General features: G+C 43.9%; 1 protein-coding gene across 1 annotated transcript in view; it reads right to left on the bottom strand.

Annotated features, from left to right (window-relative positions):
- Positions 1-23,278, bottom strand: part of LOC126424695 (cytochrome P450 4C1-like) — a 77,347-nt gene that overhangs the window by 42,341 nt on the left and 11,728 nt on the right. The window contains exon 3 of the mRNA XM_050087421.1: positions 16,617-16,847. Within this exon, the coding sequence (XP_049943378.1) occupies positions 16,617-16,847 (231 nt within the window). The remainder of the gene's footprint in view (positions 1-16,616; positions 16,848-23,278) is intronic.

The raw sequence follows: 23,278 nt of genomic DNA, 5'->3' as shown, positions 1-23,278 counted from the left end.
GATCATTTCCAGTTGTGATACAATGACATTCTACTCATGAGAAACTTATTTTTTTATTTTTGTGAAGTGCACAACTTTACGTTTCTGACTATTTAAGGTTACCAGTATTTACGCCACTTTCAAATCTTTTCAAGATCTAACTGATCATTTGTGCAACTTCTTTCAGACTGTACTTCATTGTCGATAACTGCATCATCTTTGAAAAGCCCGGGGATAATATTTATTTCACTTACATGCTAATTAAAATACAACATGAATAGCAAGGGCCGCAACACACTTCCATGAAGCACACCTGACTTTTCTTCTACGTCTGTCGATGACTCTACATTCGAGACAACTTGCTGCGTACTTCCTACCACTGAGTCAAATGCTTTTTGGAAATTGAGAAACACTGCATGCACCTGCCTGCCTTTAACTTTGGCCTTCAGCAGACCACCAGTCAAACACAAGCATAACCACTTTTTGCACAACGGGCCACTGCGAGACATGCAGTTTTAGAGCCAATGAGGTTGCAGAAGGTGCTGTCAGTGAGTGGAGCCATGCTGACTCTAGTGACTTGGCCATCTGTGCTAGGTCTCTCAGTTGAGGATCCACAGCATGAACAGATAGATAGAGGCGGTTTCACAGAGTCTTGATTGGGTTCACATCCAGGAGGTACGATGGCCTGGGGAGTACAGTAAACTTATCCTTGCACTTTACGAACCATGTACATACACTTCAAGCCGTGTGGTATGTTGCCTTATCCTGCTAGCAGATGCCATCGTGCAGAGGAAAGAGAAACTGTATGTGAGGGTGGACATGGCCGCCAAGGACAGATGCATACTTGTATTGATCTGCTGTGTCTTCCTGAATGACGGGATCACCTGGGAATGCCACACAAACAGTCCTCAGACTACAATGCTATGACGATTGTTGCAGGATGTTTGCTTTGAGACATTTCACTCTTTACACGTCCATGGCAAGCTGTCTCATGGCGCATACAATGGGATTCATAAGAAAAAGCTGCCTGTCGCCACAAAAGGAATGTACATTTGTGGTAGTGTCATCGCTGTTGAACAGCATTTAGCATGGGTGCATGAAGCAGGTGACTGCCGAGGAGCCCCATATGCAGCAATGTTCGCCGGATGTCATTGAGGGGACGCAGTTGATAATCCATTGGTTCATCTGGGCTGTCAGTCACTCAACTGTTGCATGTGTTCTTACCTGTATACATCTCTGCAGCCGTCATTCACCACTGTCATCTGTGGCCTGTGGTGCACTGCAATTGCCTCAGCGCCAGTTTTGTATAGCGCCATTTTGTCATGCACAGTATACCTTAACCACAATGGCACGTGAACAGTTCACAAACTGAGCTGTTTCGAAAATGCTCCATCCTTGGTCCAAAAGTCAATGATCATGCCTTTTGGATTTCAGACGAAGCACTCCTTTTCTCCATTATGACAACGACTGCACTGTTTTGCATGTCACCCAACACACTTTATATACCCTCCATGGCTAGTGCTGTCACCAGCCGGCTGTGAGAGGTTATTGTACTTCGACGTGAAACATAACCAGTGGTCCCTTTAACATGACCGGACAATGTAGAATAGAAGGATTCAGGAGGGCCACACTGAACAGCATGCAGAATGTCAATGTATCCACATGAATAGAGACCAACAGGACAGACATATTGTCCGCTTGGATCCTACTGACATATCTTTTATCTTAAGTTAGGAAATAAGTTTGTTCACAGTTAGACAAATATCTGTCTTCTCTGGGGCATCACATACTGTCAGTACAGCCAGTAGAGTTGCTGCTTCCTTAAACGTGACAGTGGAGAAGGTCATACCTTCACCAGTGCTCCCTTCAACAATAATGAATACAGGAGTGGCACAGTGTTATCATTTAGGATGAGTCCTGTTCCTGCATAAAGCATCACAATGGATATATCTGTCTTATCTGCACGTGCAGACTGTGAGGAGGACAAACGTTTCCAGCTGGCATTAATCAATATCGTACAGACCCAGCACCTGGGATAACGTGGTCTGTCACTGGGAATACAACAGGACCAACAATGGTTCACATAGCCACCAGTTTGGAAAGTAGCCAGTGTATTACTGATGTACCGTATCTTCGATATCTCTGTGACCTTATTTTCCAACAGTGTAATACCAGACCATATGCAGCTCTTGCTGTCCTGATTCTCCCAGATACATAGGGTGTGGCCATTTCTCTAGATCTCTCACCCATTGAAAATATCCGATTTTGTAACGCGAGAGACTGGCTCACCAACACTCACCAGGCACTGCGACTGATGAACTGTAGTGTAGAGTTGGAGCGGTATGGAATCATGTATCCGTATCTTGTGATCAAAGCTCAGTTTCACTCAGTGCCCAGCCAGCTTACAGTTATTGTTGTTTTCAGAGGTGATAGGTTTGTGAAAGGCATTTCACATTCTGTATACACCCAAATCACCTACAAATTAATTATGTATTCTTCCATCCATACTTCATACACTTTTTATTCTTATTCTTCTCCCTTCACCTCTTCCAGTCAACAAGATTCAGCCACCTCTTCCTTGGTCTTCCTCTCTGTCTCTCGGTTTCTAGTCAATAGTTCGTTTCGAAAGTCTGTTTTCATGCATTCCATCTACTTGTTCGCACCGTGTGTTTATGCTCAGATATTTTTGCGACACCGTGCCTCAGCGTGTAAAAAGGACACCGTTATAGAATCGCTTTGTTGTTCGTGTGACTGTCTGATTATCTGTCTGACTATCTGTCTGTCTGTCTGTCCGACTGTTAAGACCCCTTCATCTCTGGAACGTATCACGTTCCAATTCATGTCACTTATTAAGATCTAGGTCCATGGGGATTGTATAAATTCTAAGCTTCTAAGTCAATGCAGTGGAAAGATATAGCCATTTATGCTACTTATTTTGATATTCAAAAACTCTCATCAAAACCTGTAGGATGCTTCCCGTTGAACAAGAATCATGAAATTTGGCAAGAAGGAAGATTTCCTTGTACAAGTAAAGAAAAAATCCGGTAACTGTTAATTTGTAACTATATAACATGTAAATGTGAATGTATGCTTTCCCGGCGTATACAGCTGGCGAAGAGTTCTCGGGCTTCCAGCCGGGTGGCGGTGTCTTCAAACTGCGACGTTTCGACGAGTGACATACTCGTCATCTTCTGGCGAAGTCTTCGCCAGAAGATGATGAGTATGTCACTCGTCGAAACGTCGCAGTTTGAAGACACCGCCACCCGGCTGGAAGCCCGAGAACTCTTCGCCAGCTATATAACATGTAAATATTTTTTTGTCATTTTATCCGTCTGGCTGTGTGCCTGCCCTTCTGTTAAGACCCTTCCCCTCTGTATCATTTTGGTGTATTAAGTTCAGATTTATGTAACATACTAAGGTTCATGGTCCCTTGGCGATTTAAGAATTTTAAGCTTCTAAGTGAATGCAGTCAAAAGATACTGCCATTTAGGTAACATATTTTGATAGACGAAAACTCCTTCATCGAAACTTCTGGATACTTCCTGTTGACGTAAAATCATGAAATCTGTGCAGGAAACAAGGGTTCACGGTACAAGTAAAGGACAATTGTTAATTTGTATTTAAATAACCAGAAAAAATATTTTTGTTCATTTTTTAATCGTCTGTCTCTCTAGTCTGCTAATATCCTTTTCCTCTGGAATAGGTTGGCGTATCGAGTTCAAATTTGTCGCATATTAAGGTCCTTGGTCCGACGGCGGTGTAAAAAAATTTAAGCTTCTAAGTCAAGACATCAAAAGATACTGCTCTTTATGTGACATATTCTGATACCTGAAAACTCACTCATCAAAATCTATTGGACACTTCCCGTTGACCTAAACCTTCATCTCAGGTAACTCCCTCATTACCAAGTGCACTGGCATCTTGTAGTTTTTGAGTGTTAACCCAGGTTTCAGATCCACAGAGCACAGTCTGCACTTCCATGAATTTGTAAAACTTTTTTGCGCACTTCTAATTGTTCCATTGACCGAATGAAATTTTAGGATCCTGTTATCTCTTTCATTGTCGAAATTTCACTCGAAAAACATAACCTTTGTTTTAGTAGTGGGACATTTTCATGTTATATTTACTTAGGAGCAAACAAATTAACATAATAAACGGCTCCTTGAAGATTATCCTCATTTTCTTGAATTATTATTTGATCATCTGCCTGTAATTATTAAATCACTTCTGTATTTTGGTATTTATGCCGCAGGGGATATTTTGTTGCCAAGCCCTGACTAGGTCATGTGTGCAGACGAATAAAGTAGGAGGCAGGTCACTTCCTTGTCTGACTCCCTGTGTTTTTGTGCCCTGTGTGGACAAACTATGTTCATCTTCGATTGTTGTTTTCGTCTCTTTGCAAATAGCTTCTACAGATTTAATTAGACGCTTTGGGAAGCCTCTTTTTTCCGTAATCTGCCACACTTTATCAAAAGCTTTTACATAATCTAGAAATGCTTTTTGCGTCTCTTAGTTAATTCTTTCCTTTTCTTTACCAGATCTCTTGTACTAAAAGTACCATCACTGCAAGATCTTCCTTTTCTAAAACCTTTTTGTTATTCTAATAAAACTGTCTCAGGGACAGGATGGAATCTATTATTTGAGATAATGCTGCAGATTTTATACCATGCGTTGACGCTAATTCCTCAATAGATTTTTGGGTCATTTGTGTGGCGTTATGAAGTTTTTACATTTATATTGGCTGTATCTTTCTCTTTTGACTTCATGTGTCTCAGTAAAATGTACGCTGTTGACTATCGACCATTCATGTCATTTTCATTTTCGTTATTGAATAGCTCCCACGATTTCTGCTGTTTTCTTTCTTTTCCTGCAACATATTAGGTGTTCTTGAGCATGTGATCGCAGGTAAGTATTATATGCTTGTTGTTTTTCTTTCTCTGCTTGGTCTATCCGTTCGCCCTAAAATTTAGCTGTCTCTTTCTTCTGTGCATTGCTTACTTATTTATTTGTTTTTTAGTCAAGAACCTCGTCACTGTTTTCAAAGAAGTATTTTTAACGATATGCTGTTCTTCTTCAGTCGTATCCGTTGCACTTACAGTAGTTAATTTATCAGCTAGTTTCAGCGGATAGAGATATATAACACTCCCTCCCCCTTTGCCGGATGTGTGTCTCATATTTTTCTAAATGTATAAGACTATTTTCCTGTCTCAGTTTTTCTCTATCTGGCCGAGATTTGAAACTTATAACATATCATAAAGTTATCTGAGGGAATACTATATGCACTGACACATGTGTGCCAATCAGTTGTGGTGTTATTCTGCTGTTAACAATTTCATAATCAGTAAGGGATCCAGTTCCTCTTGCCCTCCCTGGATATATATCAGTATCTTTCTTTCGAATGTACGTATTGGTTATCGTCAAGGAGTTAAAAACGGAGAAGTGTATAAGCTTTTGACCATTTTTGTTGATGTATGTTTTCCCGTATATTCGCACTAACCGTTGGATTGGTGTCCCGCAAGTTTTAACGTCGACGTCTATGAGAATTGTGTTGGACGAGTTCTTGTAATTATTCATAGAATATGGGTGTACAAAGTTTGTAACTGACTTTTCAGTGGCTCCAGTGGTAGCCAGGTAACCGTAGTTCTTACATTGTGTTACCTGTCATGTAGGTACATGAAGATCCTTGTCAATTGAAGGTGGTGCCACGTTGGCAACAGTGTCTCCTGCAACTGCAATCTGTCAATCATGAACTCGTTCCATGTGAGCTTCAGTCCTATTTCATTTTCCCCCAGAGAAGGGCCTCTGGGTTGTGGAGACTACACCGAGATTACATTTTATTTAGTACAATATATATAAAACGACCGGCTCGTATGCTAAATTGGACGATGCTACCTCTCTCCTCTTTGTCTCAATAATGTAATTACATATTTTCTTTCGCTGATAACTTTTCGGAAGTCGACAATGAAAGGCTTGATTGGTAACAGTCAACCTCTTCTTTCAATATTTTCTTTTTCTTCGCTTATAGTCCAATGGTCTGCGAGTGTAGACTTTCTTGTTCTTATTTTCAAAATATCGCCGGAGCATTTCGCAAGGAACGATTAGTGTATTAGTTTACAGCTGGCTGTACGCTGGAAATGGCTACTTGTACAAACTGGAAAGTATATACACAATTATTATGCTTAAATATTTTTACGTGACGACCGTTAACTATTCTAGACGTCGAGAATTAGTTCAGATTTATATACGTTTTGTTCTTTTATTATGAAATAATCCGTTTTCTGAAGGTCGTCGATCGTGACCTCAGGTTATAAGCATATTTGCTAATTTCAATTTGGTCTTCAATAATGGAATACTGAAATAACCCTTATTTCTACACTCTACAGCAATGCATGAAATATTAACCTATGAGTAATTAGAAACTCTTCTTAATGACCTCAGTACGTAATTATCTGGGTGGGAAGATGACGAATTCTCGTTTTTGATGAAGACTGTCCTGCTCAGCTTGATGAAACTGACTGGTAAACAATAAGAACGTTAAGATGTCATGCCAGTAACAAATAGAAGAGAAAGTTCTTATACAGTGAATTCCTCCAACAGTGAAGACGTGGATGATGTACAAAATATGAATAAAAATCCCTTGAAGAGCTGAGTTGCAATCAGTTTCAGAAGTTAGGTTCAAAGCGTGTGCCCACTAAAAAAATTTGTTGAAGCAATGAAAGCCTCAAAATGCAGGAAATGTGGTGCAATTCCAAGATGAAACATATTGGCGTCAAATGTGAAATGAAGTTATTAATTGAGAAAAATGTTAGTTCTAGAGCTTATTATAAAACATACTGTAAAAATTTATTTACTTAGAGTAGCAAATCATTACTTGCCAAAAATTATTGTATGATTATTATTTTCTTGCATCTATGAAGTTGTTTTAGAGCATCAACATAAACCTGTACTGTAAATTATATATTTTAAAAAAATTGACATTAAAAATCGTATTTCCTGTGCATATTAGCATATAAATTTAACTGTTTGAAATATAATATATACCTCAGAATAAAATGATTTTTTTAAGGAAAAGGAAAGAAAGTACATAGTATATACTAATACATTTTCACGATAAGTGGGACCTGAGGTCTGCAATTGAGGACCGCCATTAATGACCTAGTAAATCATCAAAAAAAATTCATTTGCGTCTGTGTCATGCTTGTGTGTTCGTTTGCTGGAAAATATGAAAATAAAGATTTCCTGCGAATTTTTTTTTTTTTTTTTTTTTTTTTTTTTTTGCCTCCAGAGTAAGGAGATTAATAGCAGATCACACAGAATACGACTTATTACCAAAGCGATAACTTATTCCAAAACCAGTTTAACTGCTCTCAGTTGTTGTAAGATCCCGCATGCCTCAATAGGACAATAATCACGTCACACAGAAACCTTAACAGTCAGAACGCGCCATGGGTAATTGGCCCCAAATCATATTAGTGAGCGCCATCACATAATGTCCACTCAATACTTTAGTTGTCCATTCGCTATAGTATTGCCACGCCAAGCGCGCTCACAAGGCAACAATCTCCATTTCAGAAAAGTATTGTCAGTGGGTAACGTCTACTCCAAAAAGCTGGGTGCAGCTAACCCAGGGGTGGCTGAAGTGATGTAATATACACTACTGGCCATTAAAATTGCTACACCACGAAGATGGCGTGCCACAGACACGAAATTTAACCGACAGGAAAAAGATGCTCAAATATGCAAATGATTAGCTTTTCAGAGCATTCACACAAGGTTGGCGCCGGTGGCGACACCTACAACGTGCTGACATGAGGAAAGTTTCCAGCCGATTTCTCATACACAAACAGCAGTTGACAGGCGTTGCCTGGTGAAACGTAGTTGTGATGCCTCGTGTAAGGACGAGAAATTCGTACCTTCACGTTTCCGACTTTGATAAAGGTCGAATTGTAGCCTATCACGATTGCGGTTTATCATATCGCGACAATGCTGCTCGCGTTGGTCGAGATCCAATGACTTTTAGCAGAATATGGAATCGGTGGATTCAGAAGGGTAATACGGAACGCCGTGCTGGATCCCAATGGCCTCGTATCACTAGCAGTCGATATGACAGACATCTTATCCGCATGACTGTAACGGATCGTGCAGCCACGTCTCGAACCCTGAGTCAACGGACGGGGACGTTTGCAAGATAACAACCATCTGCACGAACAGTTCGACGATGTTTACACCAGCAGGGACTATCAGCTGGGATACCATGGCTGTGGTTACCCTTGACGCTGCATCACAGACAGGAGCGCCTGCGATGGTGTACTCGATGACGAACCTGGGTGCACGAATGGCAAAGCGTCATTTTTTTTTTCGGATGAATCCACGTTCTGTTTACAACATCATGATGTTCGCATCCGTGTTTGGCGACATCGCGGTGAACGCACGTTGGAAGCGTGTGTTCGTTATCGCCATACTGGCGTTATGACCCGGCGTGATGGTATGGGGGGCCATTGGTTACACGTCTCGGTCACCTGTTGTTCGCATTGACTGCACTTTGAACAGTGGACGTTACATTTCAGATATGTTACGACCCGTGGCTTTACCTTCCATTCGATCCCTGCGAAACCCTACATTTCAGCAGGATAATGCACTACTGCATGTTGCAGGTCCTGTACGGGCCTTTCTGGATACAGAAAATGTTCGACTGCTGCCATGGCCAGCACATTCTCCAGACCTTTCACTAATTGAAAACGTCTGGTCAATTGTGGCCGAGCAACTGGCTCGTCACAATACGCCAGAACTGTGGTATCGTCTTGAAGCTGCATGGACAACTGTACCTGTACACGCCATCCAAGCTCTGTTCGACTCAATAGCCAGGCGTATCAAGGTCGTTATTACGGCTAGAGGTGGTCGTACTGGGTACTGATTTCTCAGGATCTGTGCAACCAAATTGCGTGAAAATGTAATCACATGTCAGTTATAGCCACGCGGTTTGGGGCGCCTTGCCACGGTTCGCGCGACTCCCCCAGTCAGAGGTTCGAGTCCTCTTTTGGGCTTCGGTGTGTGTGTGTTTTCCATAGCGTAAGTTAGTTTAAGTTAGATTAAGTAGTGTATCAGCCTAGGGACCGATGACCTCAGCAGTTTGGTCTCCTGCTCCGCCGAGAGGACCCCCCAGTGTGTGCTACTTGTGGCGTCCAGGTGACTGTGCGCCACGTTTTATTGGATTTCGTTTTATTTTCTGACCAGCGGGCAGCGGCTGACTCGTCGGCGGATCTGCCATCTCTTTTAGGAAATACTCAAACGAATGTGGTTAAAGTTTCAAAGTTCTGTGACTTGTCCAATGTTTTTACCAAGATTTTAGGGAGAGGGTCTTAATTTGTTCAGTGGGTGACTTGCTTCCCCATATTTTACGTAAGTGGCCAGCCAGTGACAATTTCCTGTGGCATCCTAGACGCTCCTTTCTCGTTTTCCTTACGTTTCATTTTCTTATACAGCATTTCTCATCTTCCCCAGTTTTCTTTGCGTGTATGCTTTCATTTTAGTAAATTTGTTTACATTCGTTTCTTTTGATGTGTGTCAGGGCGCTAATGACATCAACGTTTAGCGCTCGTAATCCCGAACGCACACATACACCATACGACTTATCACAAATTTCCGCTTTACTTACAAGGGGACCCTCCACACTGTAAATCACGAATTTTGATGCGCTTCAAATATGTTGTAGATGCATTCACCCTGAGTACCTGGCTATCCGGTTTTTTAGCGACGGGCCTTGGTTTTTGAGAAAATCGATTTTGAAGTTCATTACGTGGTGTCTATATTCGTAACATTACATACATTTCGAGTAAGTCGGCGTAGCACAGTGGCAAAGGATCTGGACTGCTGGGATGGAGGTAGTGTGTTCGAATCCCGCACGTGTACTTTTTTTTTTTTTAATCGATCGAATTTTTCAATTCTGTTTCAAAGAATATCAACAAACAGTGTAAGGTGTGCGAAGTTATAAAGATGTATTCAGTTATTATTTTTTTCAAATAGTCATTCCATTGGAGTTCGCATCATATTCTCTCAATTCATCTTCTTCGTTGAAATCTATCAATTCACCATCAATAATGATATATCTTTCGACCAAGAGATTGCGGTACATATCTCATCTCCAATTGCAGCGGAATTGGCAGAGATCGCACTAGGCGGTGTATAGATTTTCGGCGTATTTAATGGCATTTGTGATTTCGTCTTTTGATTCTTCGTTCGACTCCTCTACTTGTGCATCTTCTTCTGGCTGCACTACATTCGGTTCTTCCATTTCACAGAATTTTTATAACACACGGCACTAGAGACGCTTTGCGAGCAACTGACGCTGTAATTAGATGCGAACGTAAAGGTATGCAACTGGCATCTTCATTGGCCTAGGAGCTGGGGCTCCCGTTACGGCTAACGGTATTCACGGGAGAGGGGACGATAATGGGCAGAGATCGATTTCAGGTAATACAAGAAGCCACCGTTGTACGAAAATTTGGAACTCCAACTGAGAACCACAAACGGAACGAGTATTTGAAAAAATTAATAACTCAATACATCTTTATAATTTGGCACATCTTACACTGTTTGTTGATATTCTTTGAAATAAAACTGAAAAATTCGGTCGATTTTGAAAAAAAAAAGTACACCAGCAGGGTTCGAACACAGTACCTCCAGCGCAATGGGCCTGAACTTTTACCGCGGCGCTACGCTGACTTGCTGCAGTTATTTGTTATGTAACGAATATACAAAGCATGTACTGAACTTCAAAATCGATTTTCTCAAAAACCAAGGCCCGTCGCTAAAACACCGGATAGACAGGTCTCTACAACATATTTGAAGCGCATAAAAATCCGTGATTTAAAGTATCGAGGGTCCCCTCGTTAGACAAAATTTCTAGTGTGATGAACGGCAGCTAGCTCTGAGTGTGGAATAATGTAAGTAAACGCGCATGGGTAGGAATATCAAGCCTGTTATGTTCTGATACAGTATTGTTAGTGTCCTATATGACACAATCAAGTATACGGGCGTAACGTTGCAGAGCGATATGAAATGGAACTAGCATGTGAGAACTGTGGTAGGGAAGGTGAATGGTCGACTTTGGTTTATTGGGAGAATTCTCGGAAAGACTGGTTCACCTGTAAAGGTGACCGCACATAGGACGCTGGTGTGAGCTGTTCTTGAGTACTGCTCGAGTGTTTTGGATCCGTGCCAGGTCGGACTGAAGGAAAACATCCAAGCAATTCAGAAGTGGGCTGCTAGATTTGTTACCTGTAACACGTACGTGTTACGGAGATGATCCGGAAACTCAAACGGGAATCCATGGAAGGAAGGCAACGTTCTTTTGAAGAAACACTACTGAGAAAATTTAGAGAACCGGCATTTGAAGCTGTCTGCCAAACAATTCTACTGCCGCCAATATAGATTGCGGGTAAGGACCGCGAAGGTAAGATAGAGGCTCATGCCGAGGCATATAGACAGCCGTTCTTCCCTTGCTCGATTTGTGGGTGGAACAGGACAGGAAACGACTACTAGTGGTACAGGGTGTCCTTCGCGACGCGGGGACAATTATTGAACTACACTCCTGGAAATGGAAAAAAGAACACATTGACACCGGTGTGTCAGACCCACCATACTTGCTCCGGTCACAGGGAGAGGGCTGTACAAGCAATGATCACACGCATGGCACAGCGGACACACCAGGAACCGCGGTGTTGGCCGTCGAATGGCGCTAGCTGCGCAGCATTTGTGCACCGCCGCCGTCAGTGTCAGCCAGTTTGCCGTGGCATACGGAGCTCCATCGCAGTCTTTAACACTGGTAGCATGCCGCGACAGCGTGGACGTGAACCGTATGTGCAGTTGACGGACTTTGAGCGAGGGCGTATAGTGGGCATGCGGGAGGCCGGGTGGACGTACCGCCGAATTGCTCAACACGTGGGGCGTGAGGTCTCCATAGTACATCGATGTTGTCGCCAGTGGTCGGCGGAAGGTGCACGTGCCCGTCGACCTGGGACCGGACCGCAGCGACGCACGGATGCACGCCAAGACCGTAGGATCCTACGCAGTGCCGTAGGGGACCGCACCGCCACTTCCCAGCAAATTAGGGACACTGTTGCTCCTGGGGTATCGGCGAGGACCATTCGCAACCGTCTCCATGAAGCTGGGCTACGGTCCCGCACACCGTTAGGCCGTCTTCCGCTCACGTCCCAACATCGTGCAGCCCGTCTCCAGTGGTGTCGCGACAGGCGTGAATGGAGGGACGAATGGAGACGTGTCGTCTTCAGCGATGAGAGTCGCTTCTGCCTTGGTGCCAATGATGGTCGTATGCGTGTTTGGAGCCGTGCAGGTGAGCGCCACAATCAGGACTGCATACGACCGTGGCACACAGGGCCAACACCCGGCATCATGGTGTGGGGAGCGATCTCCTACACTGGCCGTACACCACTGGTGATCGTCGAGGGGACACTGAATAGTGCACGGTACATCCAAACCGTCATCGAACCCATCGTTCTACCATTCCTAGACCGGCAAGGGAACTTGCTGTTCCAACAGGACAATGCACGTCCGCATGTATCCCGTGCCACCCAACGTGCTCTAGAAGGTGTACGTCAACTACCCTGGCCAGCAAGATCTCCGGGTCTGTCCCCCATTGAGCATGTTTAGGACTGGATGAAGCGTCGTCTCACAGCGGTCTGCACGTCCAGCACGAACGCTGGTCCAACTGAGGCGCCAGGTGGAAATGGCATGGCAAGCCGTTCCACAGGACTACATCCAGCATCTCTACGATCGTCTCCATGGGAGAATAGCAGCCTGCATTGCTGCGAAAGGTGGATATACACTGTACTAGTGCCGACATTGTGCATGCTCTGTTGCCTGTGTCTATGTGCCTGTGGTTCTGTCAGTGTGATCATGTGATGTATCTGACCCCAGGAATGTGTCAATAAAGTTTCCCCTTCATGGGACAATGAATTCACGGTGTTCTTATTTCAATTTCCAGGAGTGTATGTGAAATAAAATCGTCATAACTTGTGAAAGATTTGCATTAGGACGTTTAAACTGCGCGACTTGCCGCGGGGCACGATGGTTTCGTTTAGTGACGAAGCCCACATTCATTTGGATGTGTTCGTCGATAAGCAAAATCGGCGCATTTGGGGGAGTGAGAATCCGCATTTCTCGATCGAGAAACCTCTTGAACCTCAACGGGTACTGTACGGTGTGCAGTGTCCAGTCACAGAATAACTGGTGCGACATTCCTTGATGGCACGGTGACGACCAGTGACTAGGTCAAAGTTCTGGAAGGTGCTTTCGTGCCACTTACCCAAAGTGACCCTGATGTGGTTCATGCAAGACGGAGGTCCACCCCATCAAAGCACGAGTGTTTTTGATGTCCTGCAGGAGCATTTTTGGGACCGCATTCTGGGTCTGGGGTACACAGAGTCCATAGCCATGGGCCTCGACTGGTCAACACATTCTCCTGATCTGAACACATGCGAGTCCTATTTGTGGGGCTACCGTATATTAAAGACAAAGTGTAAGCAATAACCTAAAGCCACTGCTGATCTAAAAACACAGGAATTTCTTTAAAGTCAGTAACACCATTAGACTGTTGTTTATTTACAGTGTTACATTTACACTTACACAATTATAATTTCGGCATCAAAGTGCCATTATCAAGTGTTTTCTCAAAGTAAGTTAGACAATAACAGTGAAATACATAACAAGTGAAATAATCGAATAACAATCCATATTTGTAATGCTTACTTACAAGTGTAATGCCTGGGATGGCATACTGTCTTATTAAAATACACTATCAGACACATTACCTAAGAGTCGATGTTTCTGGCAGAGCCCACTGCTTTCTTTCATTACTGTGTACACCATCTTGACTGAATGACAGCTGACTAAGTGTCATTTTGTCTTGGTCAAAGAAATTCCTTTTACAAGCAAGTGACCTTTTTTAGTCTTTGGACTCAGTGTCCGGTAGGATAGGAAAGGTTAGGAGCAATTTAGTTTCCTTGGTAGTTGTTATATCTCTGCAGTACCTGTTTATCTTAGTTTACAATGAAATTGCCTACTCGTAAACATAAACAGTAACAAACCTCTCGATAATATTCGCTGCAGCCATAAATATAGAAATCCAGGTAGTCATTGACGTTGTTTAAAGTACATTTTACTAGGTACATATATAGCTTTGTACGTGAAATTAACACATGGCCAACTCTAAGATGTGTAATTTTGCTTCAATTCAGAATTAATACAATACAGTGCAATTACTTATTCACTCACTCATTAATTAACTAGTGAGGTTTGAAGCGATATTTATGATGTACGTATTATCAGGCATGTAAATCCTGTTATATGTGTTGGAATATTACTTAGGCATAAGTGCAAATAACACAGATATGTGAAACATTGTTTAAAGAAATATATTATGACTGTGGCCCTACATTAAGAAAAAATTATCAACCATTCAGGAGGTCATGGACAGCATCGATGTTCCGACATTTCAGTGGACCATGCAGAATTTCGCTATTCGTCTGCGCCACATCATCGCCAATGATGGCAGGCATATCTAGCATGTCCCAGCCTAAATCCGAATATCTGTAGTGATGTTTACATGTTGAATAAAGTGTGTGCACGCCGTGGTTTGTAACTAATTTCCTTTTTTTCCCATATAGTTCAATAATTGTCACCCTGTATGTAGATGTAGCCATCCATATCCGAGGCAAGTTTGTGTTTCGTAACAAAGAGTTTTTACAGGACTGAGTTGTTATCCCAATGACCAACCCTCCTCCTTTATCTGGGCTTGGGACTGGCAGTGGCTGCTGCAAGGCAACTGACCCCAGGCGGAGTAGAGATGGACGGTAACTTCAATTGTCTTGCATATGCAGATGACATAGTAGTACTAAGTGAATCAATGCATCAGTTGAAAGGTATGTACCAGAAAATCGACAATTATACACAGAAGGCAGGGCTCAAAGTGAATCGAGACAAAACAGACTTCATGCAATTAAGAAGATGACAAGAGCTGGAAGAATTTCTTGAGATAGATGGCAAGAGGTTGTAAGTAGGCTGTTTAGGTTTTTATATTGGTAACGCCACGTAGCGCTCTGTATGAAAATGACTGGCTGTGCCGTGTGCAGTCTGTGGCTGGGTGGCATTGTTGGAATATTCGCTATTGTAGTGGTGGGCAGCTGGATGTGAACAGCGCGTAGCGTTGCACAGTTGGAGGTGAGCCGCCAGCAGAGGTGGATGTGTAGAGAGAGATTTTTGAACATAATTAAGGTAAATACATTGTTTATTCTCTATCAAAATCTTTCATTTGCTAACTGTGCCTATCAGTAGTTAGTGACTTCAGTAGTTAGAATCTTTTATTTAGCTGGCAGTATTGGCGCTCGCTGTATTGCAGTAGAATCTGTTGTTGAGAAGCGTACGAGCACTTCGACTGAAAAGTGCAGGAGCTCTATCGTGCATGAACCACATGTTGTACTTATAAAGGCACATGTTCTAGCAGCACAGATAGAGTATCATGATAACGTGCTCCATTGAGCGTGGGTGGTAGAACATTGGGCCCAATCAAGACATCACCAACAATACCTGCCCAAACATTCACAGAAAATCTGTGTTGATGACGTGATTGCACAATTGCGTGCGGATCCTCGTCAGCCCACACATGTTGATTGTGAAAATTTACAATTTGATGACGTTGGAATGAAGCCTAATCTGTAAAGAGAACATTTGCACTGAAATGAGGATTGACACATTGTTGGATAAACCATTCGCAGCATTGTAACCGTGGAGGCCAATCAGCTGCTGATAGTGCCTGCACACGCTGTACATGGTACGGAAACAACTGGTTCTCCCGTAGCACTCTCCATACAGTGACGTGCTCAACGTTACCTTGTACAGCAGCAACTTCTCTGACGCTGACATTAGGGTTATCGTCAACTGCACGAAGAATTGCCTCGTCCATTGCAGGTGTCCTCGTCGTTCTAGGTCTTCCCCAGTCGCGAGTCATAGGCTGGAATGTTCCGTGCTCCCTAAGACGCCGATCAATTGCTTCGAACGTCTTCCTGTCGGGACACCTTCGTTCTGGAAATCCGTCTCGATACAAACATACCGCGCCACGGCTATTGCCCCGTGCTAATCCATACATCAAATGGGCATCTGCCAACTCCGCATTTGTAAACATTGCACTGACTGAAAAACCACGTTCGTGATGAACACTAAGCTTTTGATGCTACGTACTGATGTGCTTGATGCAAGTACTGTAGAGCAATGAGTCGTATGTCAACACAAGCACCGAAGTCAACATTACCTTCCTTCAATTGGGCCAACTGGCGGTGAATCGAGGAAGTACAGTACATACTGACGAAACTAAAATGAGCTCTAACATGGAAATTAAGCGTTTCCGGACACATGTCCACATAACATCTTTTCTTTATTTGTGTGTTAGGGAATTTTTCCTGAAAGTTTGGCAGTACCTTTCTGTAACACCCTGTATAGATGTAGAAGTAGATGTAAACTCTGTTTCTGCGGGTTGTTACTGGTTTTCACTAACTAACGACCCACCATAGTTACCAAGGTGGCGGATCACACTGTAAAGCTAACGACTAGACAAATAAACGTACCTGCATAAGGCGGACGGCTTCAGACAAGGCCGCCACGAAGTCCCGGTTGGTCGGGCCCCCGGCTGCCCCGTCGTCAGCACTCGCGCTGCCCATGGCGGTCTCCACGATCATCTCCAGCGTGGTCAGCGACACCACGGGGAACAGGTCCACCTCCTGACCACACGTCGCGGCCAGGCGTTTCGTCAGAACCTCACCGCCGGTGTTAAAAGCCTCCAAGAACTGCTCCAGAATCTGCAGCAGGTGCATAATGATAAAACCGTATAATACGTTACATCGTTTCGCTTTTGCTACTCTTGCCATAAGAATTATTGTCAGCATCGGGAGTACAGAAGCCGACGATTTCATATCTTTTTATTCACTTATACAGGGTGGTCCATTGATAGTGACCAGGCCAAATATCTCACGAAATAAGCATCAAACGAAAAAACTACAAAGAACGAAACTCGTCTAGCTTGAAGAGGGAAACCAGATGGTGTTGGGGTTGGCTGAAGAGCCAACACCGTGTTACCAGAGGAGGCCGAAATGCACGCGTTTTAGCTCACGCAGGCTGGCGTGAGGAGGGAAGAACTATACTGACGTGAGGTCTGGAACATGACAAGGAATCAGAGTTCAGAAATCGGACACATATAGTTTGATACTTAACTTTAATCCATTAATGAGGAACGTCGCACTTGACGGTACATCATTCAAAATCTTATCTAGAATTCTAGAAACATCCCCCAGGCTGTGGCTAAGCCATGTCTCCGCAATATCCTTTCTTTCAGGAGTACTAGTTCTGCAAGGTTCGCAGGAGAGCTTCTGTAAAGTTTGGAAGGTAGGAGACGAGGTACTGGCAGAAGTAAAGCTGTCAGGACGAGGCGTGAGTCGTGCTTGGTTAGCTCAGTTGGTAGAGCACTTGCCCGCGAAAGGCAAAGGTCCCGACTTCGAGTCTCGGTCCGGCACACACTTTTAAACTGCCAGGAAGTTTCATATCAGCGCACACTCCGCTGCAGAGTGAAAATTTCATTCTAGAAACATCCCCCAGGCTGTGGCTAAGCCATGTCTCCGCAATATCCTTTCTTTCAGGAGTACTAGTTCTGCAAGGTTCGCAGGAGAGCTTCTGTAAAGAAGTTTGGAAGGTAGAAGACTAGGTACTGGCAGAAGTAGAGCTGTCAGGACGAGGCCTGAGTCGTGCTTGGGTAGCTCAGTTGGTAGAGCACTTGCCCGCGAAAGGCAAAGGTCCCGAGTTCGAGTCTCGGTCCGGCACACAGTTTTAATCTGCCAGGAAGTTTCACAATCCTATCTGTTCAGAAGACATAAAAGTAACAAAATATGGCGCCTTTCTAGGTCGTAGCGAATGACGTAGCTGAAGGCTATGCTAAACTGTCGTCTCGGCAAATGAGAGCATCTGTAAACAGTTAACCATCGCTCGCAAAGTCGGCTGCAGAACTGGGGCGAGTGCTAGGGAGTCTCTCTAGACTAGACCTGCCGTATGGCGGCGCTCGGTCTGCAATCACTGATAGTGGCGACACGCGGGTCCGACGTATACTAACGGACCGCGGCCGATTTAAAGGCTTCCACCTAGCAAGTGTGGTGTCTGGCGGTGACACCACAGATGGCGCTATGGTGCATCAAGCACATCAGTACGTAGCATCAAAAGCTTAGTGTTCATCACGAACGTGGTTTTTCAGTCAGTGCAATGTTTACAAATGCGGAGTTGGCAGATGCCCATTTGATGTATGGATTAGCACGGGGCAATAGCCGTGGCGCGGTATGTTTTAGTTGCACCACTTTTTTCGCTTTGTGATAGACGGTGCTGTAATAGTCACAAACGTATAAGTACGTGGTATCACGTAACATTCCGCCAGTGCGGACGGCATTTGCTTCTTGATACATTACCCGTGTTAAAATGGTCCGTTTACCAATTGCGGAAAATATCGATATCGTGTTGATGTATGGCTATTGTGATCACAATGCCCAACGGGCGTGTGCTATGTATGCTGCTCGGTATCCTGGACGACATCATCCAAGTGTCCGGACCGTTAGGCGGATAGTTACGTTATTTAAGGAAACAGGAAGTGTTCAGCCACATGTGAAGCGTCAACCACGACCTGCAGAAAATTATGATGCCCAAATAGGTGTTTTAGCTGCTGTCGCGGCTAAGCCGCACATCAGTATCAGAAAAATTGCGCGATAATCGGAAATCTCTAAAATATCGGTGTTGAGAATGCTACATCAACATCGATTGCATCCGTACCATATTTCTATGCACCAGGAATTGAACGTCGTGTACAGTTATGCCACTGGGCACAAGAGAAATTAGGGGACGATGATAGATTTTTTGCACTCTTTCTATTTAGCGACGAAGCGTCATTCACCAACAGTGGTAACGTAAACCGGCATAATATACACTATTGGGCAACGGAAAATCCACGATGGCTGCGACAAGTGGAACATCAGTGATATTGACGGGTTAATGTGCGACATTATGGGAGGTAGGATAATTGGCCCCCATTTTATCGATTGCAATCTAAATAGTGCAATGATTTCCTACGTAACGTTCTACCGATGTTACTACAAGATGTTTCACTGCATGACAGAATGGCGATTTACTTCCAACATCATGGATGTCCGGCACATAGCTCGCGTTTGGTTGAAGTGGTACTGAATAGCATATTTCATGACAGGTGGATTGGTCGTCGAAGCACCATACCATGGCCCATACGTTCACCGAATCTGGCGTCCCCGGATTTCTTTCTGCGGGGCAAGTTGAAGGATATTTGCTATCGTGACCCACCGACAACGCCTGACAACATGCGTCAGCGCATTGTCAATGCATGTGCGAACATTACGGAAGGCGAACTACTCGCTGTTGAGAGGAATGTCGTCACTCGTATTGCCAAATGCATTGAAGTTGACGGACATCATTTTGAGCATTTATTGCATTAATGTTGTATTTACAGGTAATCACGCTGTAGCAGCATACGTTCTCAGAAATGATAAGTTCACAAAGGTACATGTATCACATTGGAACAACCGAAATAAAATGTTCAAACGTACCTACGTTCTGTATTTTAATTTAAAAAACCAACCTGTTACCAACTGTTCGTCTAAAATTGTGAACCATATGTTTGTGAGTATTACAGCGCCATCCATCCCATCTGGTTTCCCCCTTCAATCTAGACGAGTTTCGTTCTTTGTAGTTTTTTCGTTTGATGCTTATTTCGTGAGATATTTGGCCCAGTCACGATCAATGGACCACCCTGTATATTATGTGGTAATAATATGAAGTAACTCCTCATTGGGCAAGAGATATTAATTGTACAATAATTAAAATTACGTGTGGTGTTCACTCACATCTATCTTACAGGCATCCCTTTAAGCAAAATCGGCAGCAAACCAACACCGACAACAGTAGTTCAGGTGTACACGCGTACGTCGCAATCCCAAGAGAAAGTATGTGAGGATACTGAACGGATGTTTCAGTATGCACAGTGAGATGAAAACCTAATAGTCATTTAGGACTGAAATGCGATTGTAGAAGAAGGAGTAGGACAAGCGGTTACGGGAGAATATGGGCTGAGTAGTAGGAATGGGAGAGGAGAAAGACTACTTGAGTTCTGCATTAAACTTCAGCTAGTAGTTCAAGAATCGCAGGAGGAGTAGGTATACTTGGAAAAGCCCGGAAGATACGAGAAGATTTCAGTTACATTACATCATGGTCAGGCAGAGACTCCGAAATCAGATATTGGATTGTAACGCGTACCCAGGAGCAGATACAGACTTAGATCCCAATTTAGTAATGATGAAGAGTAGGCTTGGAAGAGCAGTTGAGCGGAATGGAAAGTATATAGAAAGGCATATAAAAGATGAACATTTCAAAAGCAAAACAGGGATAATGGAATGTAGCAGAATAAAATCAGGTGCTGCAGAGGGCATTAGATTAGGAAATGAAACACTTAAAGTTGTAGAACAGTTTTGTTATGTGGGCATCAAAGTAACTAATGCTGGCCGAAGTAGAGAGAATATAAAGTGTAGACTAGCAATGGCAATAAAAGCGTTTCTGAAGAACAGACAATTGTTAACATCGAATATATACACACATTGCAAAGAGTTCTGCATCACCGCGGTTCCGAGAGTTCCGGAACCTGTACAGAAAATTGGAATAGAGATCAACATAAACATCATTTCCGCCCTTTTCATTGCTCATGAAAACCGCACATTTCATTTTGTACCACCATACAGCGAGACCTTCAGAGGTGGTGGTCCAGATTGCTGTACACACTGGTACCTCTAATACCCAGTAGCAAGTCCTCTTGCATTGATGCATGCCTGTATTCGTCGCGGCACACTATCCGCAAGTTCATCAAGGCACTGTTGGTCCAGATTATCCCACTCCTCAACGGCGATTAGGCATAGATCCCTCAGAGTGGTTGGTGGGTCACGTCGTCCATAAACAGCCCTTTCAGTCTATCCCAGTGATGTTAGATAGGGTTCATGTCTCGAGAACATGCTGGCCACTCTAGTCGAGCGATGTCGTTGTCCTGAAGGAAGTCATTCACAAGATGTGCCCAATGGGGGGCGAATTGTCGTCCATGAAGACGAATGCCTCGCCAATATCCTGTCGATATGGTTGCACTATCGTTCAGAGGATGACATTCACGTATCGCACAGCCGTTACGGCGCCTTCCATGAACACCAGCGGCGCACATCGGCCCCACAAAATGCCACCCCCATAATCAGGGGACCTTTCTGCACTCGCTTTAGAGTATGAGTAAGGTGTTCAGCCTGACCGGGCTTCCTCTAAACACGTTTCTAGCGATTGTCTGGTTGATGGTATATGCGACACTCATCGGCGGAGAGGACGTGATGCCAATCATGAGCGGATCATTCGGAGTGTTGTTGGGCCCATCTATACCGCACTGCATGGTGTCGTGAATGGACCTTGCCATATACGCCGGGATGAAGTTGCGCACCATGCAGCCTATTGCGCACAGTTTCAGTTGTAACACGACGTCCTCTGGCTGCACGAAAAGCATCATTCAACATGGTGGCGTTGCTGTCAGGGTTACTCCGAGCCATAATCCGTAGGTAGCGGTCATCCACTGCAGTAGTAGCCCTTGGGCGGCCTTAGCGAGGCATGTCATCGACAGTTCCTGTTTTTCTGCATGTCCGAACAACTTCGCTTTGGTTCACTCCGAGACGGCTGGACACTTCCCTTCCTGACACAAAGTAACAATGCGGACGAGATCGAACCGCGGTATTGACCGTCTAGGCATGGTTGAACAACAGACAGCACGAGCCGTGTACCTCCTTCCTGGTGGAATGACTGGAACTGATCGGCTGTCGGACTCCATCTGTCTAATAGGCGATGCTCATGCATGGTTGTTATATCTTTGGGCGGCTTTAGTGACATCTCTGAACAGTGAAAGGGACTGTGTCTGTGATACAATATCCACAGTCAACGTCTATCTTCAAGAGTTCTGGGAACCGGGATGATGCAAAAGTTTTTTTGATGTGTGTAGATTTAGGTGTTAGGGCGTCTCCTCGAAAGTATTTGCATGGACTGTAGACATGTACAGAAGTGATACGTGGACGATAGACAGTTTAAACAAGAAGAGACTAGAAGCTTAAAAATGCGGTGCTACAGAGGAATATCGAAGATAGGTAAATATCGAGGAGGTACTGAACAGTATTGTGGGGAAAGAAATTTACGGCACAGCCTCACTGGAAGGAGGGATCGGTTGTTAGGGCATGTTCTGAGGCATCAAGGGATCACCAGTTTAGTACTGGAGGGCAGCGTGGAGGGTAAAAATCGTAGTGGGAGACCAAGAGATGTATACAGTAAGCAGATTCAGAAGGGCGTAGGCTGCAGTGGTTATTCGGAGATGAAGAAGCTTGCGCAGGATAGAGTAGCATGGAGAGTTGTATCAAATCAGTATTCGAACTGTAGACCACTAGAACAACGAAGAGGAGGCTGAAGTTTAAGAGAATAGTCAGCAACAGTCAATGCACGAAGAATGAATAAAGTAAGAGCATATGGACTATCAGACCAATTGTGTGATTGGATTGAAGGGTTCCTAGATAACAGAACGCACCATATCATGTAAGAGTGATTTCAGGTGCGCCGCAGGGGAGTGTCATAGGACCGTTGTTATTCACAACATACATAAATGATCTTGTGGATGACATCGGAAGTTCACTGAGGCTTTTTGCGGATGATGCTGTGGTATATCGAGAGATTGTAACATTGGAAAATTGTACTGAAATGCAGGAGGATCTGCAGCGAATTGCCGCATGGTGCAGGAAATGGCAATTGAATCTCAATGTAGACAAGTGTAATGTGCTGCGAATACATAGAAAGATAGATCCCTTATCATTTAGCTACTAAATAGCAGGTCAGCAACTGGAAGCAGTTAATTCCATAAATTATCTGTGAGTTCGCATTAGGAGTGATTTAAAATGGAATGATCATATGAAGTTGATCGTCGGTAAAGCAGATGCCAGACTGCGATTCATTGGAAGAATCCTAAGGAAATGCAATCCGAAAACAAAGGAAGTAGGTTACAGTTCGCTTGTTCGCCCACTGCTTGAATACTGCTCAGCAGTGTGGGATCCGTACCAGATAGGGTTGATAGAAGAGATAGAGAAGATCCAACGGAGAGCAGCGCGCTTCGTTACAG

The sequence above is a fragment of the Schistocerca serialis genome, chromosome 10 (assembly GCF_023864345.2).
Source record: "Schistocerca serialis cubense isolate TAMUIC-IGC-003099 chromosome 10, iqSchSeri2.2, whole genome shotgun sequence".
Lineage (NCBI taxonomy): Eukaryota > Metazoa > Arthropoda > Insecta > Orthoptera > Acrididae > Schistocerca > Schistocerca serialis.
Note: the sequence above shows the minus strand (reverse complement) of the source record. Positions and strands in the feature narration are given on the sequence as shown.